At 34.1% G+C, this 11,680-nt stretch overlaps 2 protein-coding genes and 1 pseudogene across 3 annotated transcripts; 2 read left to right on the top strand and 1 right to left on the bottom strand.

Annotated features, from left to right (window-relative positions):
* The first annotated feature begins 473 nt into the window (after positions 1-473).
* On the top strand, positions 474-3,796 carry LOC143578314 (microtubule-associated protein RP/EB family member 1C-like; annotated as a pseudogene). The gene is made up of 7 exons (XR_013143239.1): positions 474-581; positions 895-1,037; positions 2,144-2,247; positions 2,334-2,523; positions 2,612-2,725; positions 2,814-2,853; positions 3,257-3,796. The product of XR_013143239.1 is annotated as a microtubule-associated protein RP/EB family member 1C-like (transcript).
* Positions 3,797-3,930: 134 nt separating this feature from the next.
* LOC143578313 (ADP-ribosylation factor 2-B-like) lies at positions 3,931-5,985 on the top strand. Its single transcript, XM_077061933.1, has 6 exons — positions 3,931-4,256; positions 4,348-4,418; positions 4,514-4,633; positions 4,924-5,042; positions 5,144-5,225; positions 5,819-5,985. Exons 1-6 carry the CDS (start codon positions 4,109-4,111, stop codon positions 5,822-5,824), a joined length of 546 nt encoding a protein of 181 aa, XP_076918048.1. The 5' UTR covers positions 3,931-4,108; the 3' UTR covers positions 5,825-5,985.
* Positions 5,986-6,250: 265 nt separating this feature from the next.
* On the bottom strand, positions 6,251-8,854 carry LOC143578312 (cyclin-D3-3-like). The gene is made up of 4 exons (XM_077061931.1): positions 8,311-8,854; positions 8,009-8,213; positions 7,175-7,305; positions 6,251-6,628 (listed from the first exon to the last, which is right to left on the bottom strand). The coding sequence occupies exons 1-4, from the start codon at positions 8,749-8,751 to the stop codon at positions 6,341-6,343; spliced, it is 1,065 nt and encodes a 354-aa protein (XP_076918046.1). The 5' UTR covers positions 8,752-8,854; the 3' UTR covers positions 6,251-6,340.
* Positions 8,855-11,680: the final 2,826 nt, after the last annotated feature.

Here is an 11,680-nt window from a genome sequence, read left to right as displayed (position 1 = left end):
ATTTAGTCAATATTGTTTTATTGTAATTTCCTTGATTTATGTTGTTGCTTGTGTAACTCTTGTATTATCAATTACTTGTAACTTCAATGATAATTAATGTGGTGAAATTATCTAGTTATACTACAATCAGTTCCTTATTATACGGACACGGGTATGAGTTCTCGTTCTTTAAGGTATTCGCAAGATGTCCGTTTACCAGCCAAAAGTTGAATGGACAAACATATACAATATCTCATCCGGTCCGCTTACAGCCTATCGTCGCGTAACGCCCTTGGAGAACATTCTAGTTATACATTTACACCAATAGATATTTCAATTTAGGGAAAGAATTGAAGAAAAATAAAAAACCAGAGCGCCTAATTTTGAATAATAATATTTTAATAATTCGGCTACAAAAGCCCGCTTCTGTCTTTCATTTGAAAATACTTTCTTTCTTTCTCTCTCTACCGCAGTTTCACTTTCTCTCTCTAGAAATGGCAACGAATATCGGCATGATGGATGCGGCTTACTTCGTCGGCCGGTCTGAGATATTAGCGTGGATCAAACACATGCTTCATCTCAATCTCAACAAAGTCGAAGAGGTACCGTTACGTTAACGTTTTCTTCACTTGCTATTGAATAATCGTGATTATATGGCCTGATTGTGTTAATAGCATTTAGTTTATGTATATAATTCAATAACGTTATTATTTGTATGACCTAATAATGTTGATAGTGTTGCATGTGTGCATATAATTCGAATTAAGTGTGCGGTTTCACTGGATTGATTCGATGTAGGCGTTTACCGGTGTTGTTTAATAATCGTTATTATATGACCTAATAATGTTGATAGCGTTGAGTGTAATTATATAATTCGAAATAACTGTACAATTTCAATGGATTGATTGGATGCAGGCGTGTACCGGTGCTGTTCACTGTCAATTGATGGATGCTGCTCATCCTGGAATGGTGCCGATTTCGACGCCAAGACGGAGTATGATATGATTCAGAATTACAAGATTCTTCAGGATGTATTCAACAAACTCAACATCACTAAGGTATTATTATTATTATTTACAATACTTTGTGATCAAATTAAGTTTGTTAATGCTTGACATTGTGATTCGTTTCTGTTATATCATACGTGATTGTTATCTGAAATGAGTGAATTAGTTTCTATAGGGTAGTATGAGTAATTCATTGCGTATTAACCATCATACTTGCTAAAATTCAAATGAAGAACTTAATAGATGGAAGATTTATGTTGTGACTATTTATGATATCATACACACATGTAATATTTCGTATGTGCGAATTAGTTTCTCAATTCTCATGTGTCAGTCATTGCATATATACTAATCTTCATACTTGCTAAAATTCAAATGACCAACATAATAGATGGAAGGTTGACATTTTGTGGTGTGTCTCTATTATACAATGCACAAATGTAATGTTTCAAATGAGGGATTAGTTTCTTAGATGCAGATCATGCAATTCATTGTGTACTAACCTTCATACTTGCTAAAATTTGAATGAGCAACATAATAGATGGAGGATTTACATTGTGATATGTTTCTGTTATACCATACACAATTTTTGTAATTCCAAATGGGTGAATTAGTTTCTTAGCAGCAAGTCATTGTATACTAACCATTATTTGTGCCTAAATTCAAATGAACAACATGATAGATGGAAGATTGACAATGTGATCAGTTTCTGTTATTCCATACACAAATGTAGTATTCCAAATGACTGAGTTAGTTTCTTAGATGCAATTCATGTATAATACACTAACTATTATCTGTGCCGAAATTTAAATAAACAACATAATAAATGGAAGATTTACACTGTGACTGTTTATGATATCATACACTATGTATTCCAAATGAGTGAATTAGTTTCATAGATGCAACTCATTGTATACATACTATTATTCTTGCTAAAATTCAAATGCACACTCGTTTATTATGCTAGACTGAGCAATCTTAAGCAGTCTGCAATAGTTGGTTTGCCAGATAAACTATGCATGATGCTGAGATTCACTTGCTAATTGCTGTTGCATACTTAATCACCTTTTATACACTTCAGCAACAAGTATGATGTCTATAAAGTATAAACACATTGCTCATATAGTAATTAAACAATAAGCTATCTTTGATGACAGCACATTGAGGTGAGCAGGCTGGTGAAAGGAAGACCTCTTGATAATCTTGAATTCATGCAATGGATGAAGCGATACTGCGATTCTGTTAGCGGCGATCATCAAAAGTAACTTTTTAATCCGTTGCATAATGCCTTAAGTTTAAGTTTACACAATCCATTGAAAATTAACTTTTTAAACTTTACATTTTCAGTTACAGTCCTGAGGAGCGTAGAGAAGCTAGCAAAGGTGGAAAAGACATAACAAGGAAATCTGCTCAATCGCAACCGACTCGTGGCACCACAGCTGCACTCAAAACCCACAATACTAGAAAAGCAGATGCACCCTCGGTCAAGAACACTAAACCATCTTCAACTGCTGGCACATCTGCATATGATCAACAGGTATTAGTATATTACAAGTACCACAGTTTCAAACTTTGATCTTATGTCATATAAACATAAATGGTAAATTTTATTTTGTTGCATACAGGTTGCTGACCTGAAATCAGCATCGGAGAGTCTTGAAAAAGAGAGAGATTTCTACTTTACAAAGTTGAGAGATGTTGAAGTGATATGCCAACTTCCCACCGTCTCAAATTTGCTTGTAATTGTTCTACAACTCATGTTTCGTTTACACGTTTTGGGAAAAAAAAGTTGAAAATGTTTGAACAAATATGTACTTTTTTTTATAGGTTGTTGAAGTTATTAAGAAGATACTGTATGCTGCTGAAAGCCCTGCTTGCGGTGCGCACATATGATGTATATATGTGTGAACCCTCGGGTGGGCAAAAGTGAAATTGCACTAATTTTGACGTTATTTTACTAATCTCGTGAAAATAACGTTAAAAGTGACGGACGGTTAATCAGGCATCATGTAGTGGCGTTGATAGCCGAAAGACAAGGGTACATGCACCGATCAGCCGGTGTCCCGATGATTGAGTGCTATGTGCCTTATGTCCAAGGCTTGATGCAAAACTACTATCGAGCCGGGGGTCTCACCGGAAGCAGCCTCTCTATCCTTATGGGGTAGAGGTAAGGCTGTCTACATCTTACCCTCCTCAGACCCTACCATAGCTTTGCTATTGGTGGGATATACTGAGTACGATGATGATGATGATGATGTATGCTGCTGAAGAGGATACATCCGTTATGGAAGAAGCTAAAGCTACGCTTCTTAAGAGTGAAACTGATGTGGGTGTGGGTCAAACTGTGGAAGTTGACCTGTCAAATCCCGATTCGCAGAAGAGGAAAACGGTTGTTGATGCGGAAGTTGATGAAGCTGCTAACACAAGGTTGAGGGTTTCAGATGCTTCTGATGTGCATTCAAAGGGGTCACCTCTTATGACCTAGTGATCTTTAATCGTCTAGATTTAAGTTCATATTTCTAATCCGACAACGTAAAGAATTGGTATTTCAAACTTTAATCTTTGCATATTATGTTTACCGTGACATCCAACCTGTTGACTTTGCCTACTATAAGAATGCATTGGTATTTCATAAGTATTTTTTGGCATATTATGCCATTGTGTTTATTGTAACATCCGATCTTTTATGCCAACCAATATCGTTGACTTTGCCTATCAGTAGTTCACGGGTTTATATTTGTTTACCTAAGTGAAAACATTAAACATCTTAGTAGGCCATCGTCATGGATTAGGCCTGTAAACGAACTGATCCAGATGACCCGCCTGATTTGACTCAAGAAACCGAAGTTTAATACCGTGTAGCTATTGGTGTTCAAACATAGAGAATTTAACATAAGATTAATACCATGGAATTGGAATCTCCTTTTCCTTTGAAAAACAACACTCAAAAGTCTATAAATTAAAGTGATACCATTCTCTTTTGATAACTCTTTAATGACATCTGATTCCAATTGGAATCAAGTTCCTAACTCCTTTATTGGCTACTAAAACACCCTTTACTTCAATAACATCCTCATTTTAAACACTTGATTCGACCAAACCAATTTTCGTATCCAGAGAAAATGGGCATGGCAATATCGCGGTTGGTAAAAATGTTGTTCGCGAAGAAGGAAATGAGGATTCTAATGGTAGGACTCGACGCTGCAGGCAAAACCACAATTCTGTACAAGCTTAAATTAGGAGAAATCGTCACTACCATTCCAACAATCGGTACCTCAATCCTTGTTCATATTTATACCCCTTTAGCTCGTTTAGTTTTGTCGTTTAAAGTTTTAAACTAAATTTTATGACCTGAAACAAGGTTTTAATGTTGAGACTGTGGAGTACAAGGATGTAAGCTTCACTGTGTGGGATGTTGGAGGACAAGACAAGGTACACTAAACCTTAGTTCACTAACTAACTAACTCATCACTTATAACTACTTTCGATCTATGATCATGTTTTAATTGTTTTCATATTTTGTGAAGATCCGACCTTTGTGGAGACACTACTTTCAAAACACGCAAGGGCTTATATTCGTGATCGATAGCAACGATCGAGACAGGATTACCGAAGCTAGAGATGAACTTCACCGCATACTTAATGAGGTAATTATTTCATAAGACTCAACTTATTTACCGACCTTAGACGAGATTTTTTTTAGCGTCTTTTTCATAGAAATACTGCTACCAGAGAAAAAGTTATGTTAAGAAAAATGTATTTTAAAAGGTATCCCGACCCAAATTTTACAACCAACTTTATTAAAGGCATGACCTTCCAATTTCAAACATATACAAATTACCATATAAAATCCTTGATTTTCCCATAAACTATAGTAATGCTTTTAACATCACGAATCGAGGTCAAGAATCTAATAGCGAACGCCGTCTTTTTATAGGATGCACTTCGTGAGGCCACGGTACTCGTGTTTGCAAATAAACAAGATCTTCCAAATTCAATGAAGGCTGCTGAAATCACTGATAAACTTGGACTTCATTCCTTACGAAATCGTCGTTGGTAATCTATTTCCTCCTGTTCTAAATGAAAAAATGAATTTGTGACAATAAGCCAATTTTATTGTATAGAGTTTGAAGTTATGTAAATAAAAATGATAACAGGTATATACAGAGTACATGTGCAACATCTGGTGAAGGGCTATATGAAGGTCTTGATTGGTTGTCAAACAATATATCTGCTAAGGTAAGTTATATAAGTTTAAGCTACAACATAAGATTAATAAATATCTTTTTGGTTGAAATATGTGCAAATAATGAAGTGAATACTTAATCAATATTTTGATTTTAGAGTTAGATTTAACCAGAAAATCATGAGAAAGAAACAATTGTTTTTTCAGTGTATTTATATGATAATATCATACAAGTTTTTACCTCTATAGTTACGAGATGCGTGAAAAAGAGGTAAACAATGGGTCGGATATACGTGAAATAGTTTTACGTGTATTATAAACACTAAAGGATCATTTAATACATAACCAATTTTAAGTAGACAGTCATGATGAACATTTATATTTACGGTTTAAATTATCATCCATGAGACGCATTATGTAATTCTGTAAATGTATAACCATCCTTTTCTCTTTCATATTATATTTGTTGAGCATTAAGTACGAAAGTTCGTGTGAACTTTACAATTATGTGTTGTGTTGAATGTACACAGTAACACTAACCTATACCATAAACAAGTCAATTCTAGTAATTTTCTTTTGATTTAACTATACATGAAATGATAAATGGGAAATTTTACCAAACTGATAAATGTGAATTTGCTTGCAGCGATGAGAGTACTCGGTCATCACTATAATGCAAAGGGCCGAAGACAGTTCCTCTGCGAACTTCCATAATCATGTTTACCTACTCGTTTACTTTAACAATGTTATTATATGTGTTCGTGCATAGACACATTATGGTTGTATGCTACACATCAAAACTGTACTTTATACCACAAAGATACACGGATGACGCTAGATTCCTAAATTATGTCTTCAAACAAAAAACGCGATGCACTTTAAAACCAAAAGCTCCCGTATCCCTTAAAAACAGTGTCATTCCACACGATATGAGTAACATTGATGAAGTTAAACACACATGTGCACACACACACGACTGTGTATATAAGCAAGTTATACTTGTATTCTACGCATCAAAACACAACAATCAAAGTAAAATCTAGCAAAAATAAAGTCAACAAAGCAAGAATCAAGATCCTATCATTATAGCCCGAACATAATTATTGATTAGTGATGTAATTGCACCTAAACATCATACTTTTGGAAAATAAATAACCAATTACCAAACCTAACAACCGTTGCTGACTGGCACGCGAGTCGGTGGGACCAGTTTCATCACCTGTTCTTGAGCCCGGAGCCTCTTCAACACCGGTAGTTCGGGTGAAGATGAAACCGAAACAGATGATGATGCAACTGCCCACGAATCATTAGAGTTGTCGCTGCTGAAATATGAATCAATAACACCATTTGGACTCCCAGGGGTGAAATGGTACTTTCTCTTCTGACTTAATGAGTAGCTGTTAATGTGATTATCGGATACGTCCAGGATGAATTTAGAGCACTCGTTTACTTTCTCCTGTAATAATTTATACAAATTTTAGATTTTGATATTTTGAAAGTTGAACAAATATCCTTGAGCCGATTGGGCCCAATAGTGTGTACAATTCTTGGAAGCTTAGCTAAATAGGTCCCAAATCACTTGGAACCTTTTTACGACTATATTAAAATACTTTGAAAGGTTATCGGGCCAATGAGCCCAATAGTGTGTATGGTTCTTGAAAACTTAGCTAACGGTCCCAAGTCACTTGGAACATTTTTAGGACTTTATCAAAATACTGTACTTCGAAAGGTTATTGGGCCAAAAGTTTCAGTACAAAATCCTTTGTGGGTTCCCGGGATCTTATTGGGCCGGTTTGAGCCCAATAAGACATATAATAGCTTAATTAATTATTTACTAGGTTTTTGACCCAACCAACTTTTGTAGGACAAAATTAATTAATTATTTAACAAAATTTCAAGTCTGAGAATTTATGAAAACTATAAATGTATTTTTAAATAAACTTTATCCAGCTAAATGTTATTCAATCATTAGAATTTAAAACCGTGGCCAAAAAGAACTAACCTCGCTGATTTCAAGAAAATCCTTAAGTTGGTTAAGATAATCGAACGCGTTATCGGGATCAATCTCTTTAATCACGAGGGACATTGTAGCAGCAGCAATTACAGATGGAGGGTAAAGTAGAGACCGTGAATCTGCATTCAATTTACAGATATCAGCTAATTGAATTAAAAATTGTTCTTGAAATAATTGTACTTTTATAATGAATTGTTTTGAGTAATTTGATTGTACTATCATAACTGAATATTTTGGGTAGTATTGATGAGTGCAATGCCTGACATGTCTGAATGGTTTTTATAATAGTTTTCAAATGTTGGATGTTTCAAAAATGAATGATTTTTATAAAAGATTTCACACTTGGTTTTCTTTACAGCTTCCAAAGTTCAAAGATTTGATTTTTATAAATATTTTTTGAAAGTTTGATGGTTCAATGAACTCTAATACACTGTTAACCATTAGGATTTGTCTTTTTTGATCTTAGGGGATGTTTGGCATTGCATTATTAAAGCGACTGTTATGATAATTATCTATTACAAGAGCATTTAGGAACGCTTATTGGCTTATTGCTTATTGAAATAAGTCGGATAAGCTATCACAATTCCCAAACACTCTTAAAGTTTATTATATAATTTTCTTGATTTCAAACATTAAAGGCACATCAAAACACCATTTTTGCAGGCTTGCAGCCTTAAACTGCTTTGTTAAAGCTAATTATCTTATTATGATTAATTCATTATTCACATCACATAAACAATTTCAAAACATTATGCTGACAAATAATAATGTACATTCAAAACAATCAATTCATGACAAAATGGAAGCATAAACAAAACTTACCATTAATGACAGCAAGAACAGTTCTTTCAGACCTCCTTACAATCTCAGACCGTTGACAATGCGCGACTAACCCAAGCCTGCGCATAACGTAATCCGCAAACAAAAGCGGTGTCACCGAATTCATCTTCCACTGAAGCGAACCAAGCACCAACAGCTCCATTTTCATTATCGTCTTCGACTCAAACACAAACTTCGCCCCTTCCACCTAAACCACAAAACACAAACATCAACATTTTCACAAACACTTTCGATACACTCGGTACATTCATTTAGGCATTTTCACAAACACCTGGTGTGCATACCTGCAAGTCCATAAGCAAAGGGGTTTGAATCTCTTCAACTTTAGAAGCTAAAGACAAGCAAGCAACAGCAGTAAGCTGATTCATCCATGGCTTATTATTATTACCATTACCCATCTGAAAATGGGAACTCGAAACGAACCGATCGAAGTAATTAACAGCTAAGACAGTGGTTAATGCCACAAACCCATAATAATTACTAACCCTAATCATCCAATCAACAGACTCCTGTCTTAACCCCATTAAACCCACATCAGTAACCGAACTAAACCCATTATTGTTCTGTCTTAACATGAGTGATTGAAGCTCGTGTTCATCCCATAACATGTCTTGTTCAAAATGGGTCAAAAGATGGTCTTTTTGGTGGTCAAAATTGAAATCTGCATCTTGTTCGTTGCAGAACAGAGCATCATCGAGATTGAAATTAGGGTTTTGAGGGTTCATTGTTGTTTTAGATGAGGTTTTGTGACATGTTTCTCTCTCTAGAAGTGTAGTGAGAGAAAATGGCGGAAATGAAAGAAGGAAAGAAAGAGGATTTTATTTGTGAGTGAAGAAAGGCTTTCACGCCTGCGTCTCTTCCTGCTTTTGCTTGCTTGATTATTATTATTATTATTAAGTCGTTTTAACCGAACTTACGTTGGTTTTAGAATTTAGCTTGGGCGTTAGAGGTGCATAAATCGGTTACAAATCTTAAAACGGTTGCAGGTTGAAACCGGTTTGGTTTAGTAAAAAAAAAAATCAAAATCGGTTTATGACTGGTTTCAGTTCGGGGTGACCGGTTTCTTAACTTGTTTACGACCGATTTCGGTTCGGGCTTCGATCGGTTTTGGCCGGTTTAGGTTCGGTTAACCAGGTTGAAATCCGGTTTGGTAGAGAAAATTACAGACCAGTTCCGAACCTTTCTACATAATCGGTTTCAAACCTGTTCAATTTCGGTTTGATTTTCAGGCCTGTTCGATTAACCGGTGTGTTTCCCCATTTCTAGTAGGTGTTCCTTCAGAAAACCATACCGCCAGCTGCCACTTGACAGTCGTTCTAACGTAATACCGGGTGGGTTTGGGATTCGAATTAACAATCTCGCAACGTATAACTCAAACCTTTCATTGTCATAATCTACAGTGAGGATCAAACTTTAGTCTCCAGTCCACTTAGTAACTGTCACTCTGCCTCAAAGTGGTGAAATTTTCGATTATTATGATATATATTAATTTTCGTTATTATGAATTAACAATCTCGCAAGATGTAACTCAAATATTTTATTGTCATAATCTACGATGATAATCAAACTTTGATATCCATTACACTAAAAAAACTCAAAACTTCTTATCACTATGCCTCATAAAACTTTGATATCCATCACACTAAAAAAACCCAAAACTTCTTATCACTATCCCTCATCGCGGTGAATTTTTCGATTATTATATATATTAATTATTATTATTATTATTAATTGTTTAATGTTTGGTATTTTTGAGAAAGTGGAATGTAACGGCAACATTCGTTGGGAAGATGAATGAGTGCAGCTTTTACTTCATTTATGTCCTTATGCTTTTTGCCATTTTGATCTATCAACTTTTAATCTCTTACAAAATGGTCCCTTCAATGTACAATCACTCTGCTAATGTTCTGCATTTATAAGTTGACTTTACCACAAAATGGTCTCTTACAAAATGGTCTCTTACAAAATGGTCCCTTCAATACTAGAGTTTAATGTATAACTAAGATTACCCAACTTTCAAAATTGTTTTGGTAAGCAAGTTATTGAAATGATAGTACACACTTCATGAAAGTTTTAAATTTAAGTCATGCTATGATAGATTCTATATACCTTTAATATATAATGAATTATCGTGTGAATGTTAAAATTTCATGTTTAACGATACAACAAATAAACAATTACTCATGTGATCTCTATAATTTTTAATCAATAGTAATTACTATACTTTAAATATAACTTTAAATATCATTGTGATTGTAGGAAGTGGAGCAAAAATATGTGAAGTATACTCTTCTTTAGTATTTTTGTAAGATAAAACGTAAATTGATTTTTAATAATTCAAAATAAGACCTATCTTTCGACAATAATTCAAACTGTTAGTATAACTAATTAATCAGAGTCTTAAAATTTCACTTTTGTTGACACATGCATTCAAAATTTAACATATTAGTAATTTTGTCTTTTCTTAGTGAACAACTAATTGATTTTTATTCCAATAATGTGAATTGTTAAAAATATGTAATAGTAGTTATGTGTGGACATAGTTATTTCTTTTCTATAGTGTGATTGTCGTTTGCAACGAATGACACTTGTAACTATTGTTAGATAAATTTTTAGAGTAGATTACATCAAATAATGGGTCACACTTAGAATAACCACATTTCAATTTTTCCAAACAAAATAAAAACGGAAAAGAAGTTGGGTGAGCAACAAATGAAACGTTAATCGAAACCAAACTTGAAAATTAGTGATCAGTTTTCCTTGTACCCTTGGTTAACTAGAACCGATCTATTCGTATTTTCATAAATTTTTAGCCTTGATACCTCTATTTCATGCATACCTCCACTTCATGTATTATATTTCCATTTCATGTATTTCTTACCAAAAAATTTAGCCTGGATTTGTTTTTGGTTATTAACTGAACATAACCATAAACGACAAAACGGACTACTTAATAAATAGATTAATTAATGACTTTGGTTCGGTTTAGGCTAATAACCGAACCAAGCCTAATAATGTGCACCTTAGTTAGGAGAAATACTAAAAGAGTGACTACTTTAAAGTACATGGACTATATACAAACATTGAGTTATGATCTATGCTACTTCTGACATTGGCTTGATGCACAGTAAGTGGTGTACACGCGCAGTGAACGAAGTGACTTGTTTAGTTGTGGAAGTAGTAGGTGCTTTAAAGACATTTGACTGTTTTTGTCGTCAACCAGGACCACCAAGGACCATCCGGGTACAAGTATACTTTGTTTTGTTTTTTTTTTCTTTTAATAATACTATAGTATACAACTGGTTAACCTTTTAATATCAAGTATATTTGTAGTAAAATACTTTGATACAATGGTTGAAAACATGTTTTTTTTCTTCTAAACTTTGTTACCACATTAGTAACTAAAATAGGTGTCACGTGTATACGACATCTTTGAGCTTGAAGATGATTATGTTCGTCACTCATGTAAACTCAAAATTTAAAGTGCTATTTCAGTTTTGTTTTTACGGCACTATAATACATATTACACGTCCATTTTGACTGAGAAATTAGATGTAATAAATGTAATTATACAATATATGAAGTTATTTTGTAAGTTACTCATACGTGTAATAAGATTAAAATTTTATTCACAAAGTATATTTGTTTTTTAAT

Source organism: Bidens hawaiensis, unplaced genomic scaffold, assembly GCF_021521415.1.
Source record: "Bidens hawaiensis isolate Kalapana, Puna unplaced genomic scaffold, B.hawaiensis_p1.1 tig00029139_1, whole genome shotgun sequence".
Lineage (NCBI taxonomy): Eukaryota > Viridiplantae > Streptophyta > Magnoliopsida > Asterales > Asteraceae > Bidens > Bidens hawaiensis.
This window is presented reverse-complemented; position numbering and strand designations above follow the sequence as displayed.

Coding starts and splice junctions, on each gene's coding strand:
- LOC143578313 (XM_077061933.1), top strand. CDS start 4,109: ATGGGCATGGCAATATCGCGGTTGGTAAAAATGTTGTTCGCGAAGAAG. Junction 4,419..4,513: donor ATGTTGGAGGACAAGACAAG/GTACACTAAACC, acceptor TATTTTGTGAAG/ATCCGACCTTTGTGGAGACA. Junction 4,634..4,923: donor TTCACCGCATACTTAATGAG/GTAATTATTTCA, acceptor GTCTTTTTATAG/GATGCACTTCGTGAGGCCAC.
- LOC143578312 (XM_077061931.1), bottom strand. CDS start 8,751: ATGAACCCTCAAAACCCTAATTTCAATCTCGATGATGCTCTGTTCTGC. Junction 8,214..8,310: donor CTTTGCTTATGGACTTGCAG/GTATGCACACCA, acceptor TTTGTGGTTTAG/GTGGAAGGGGCGAAGTTTGT. Junction 7,306..8,008: donor TGTTCTTGCTGTCATTAATG/GTAAGTTTTGTT, acceptor AATTGAATGCAG/ATTCACGGTCTCTACTTTAC.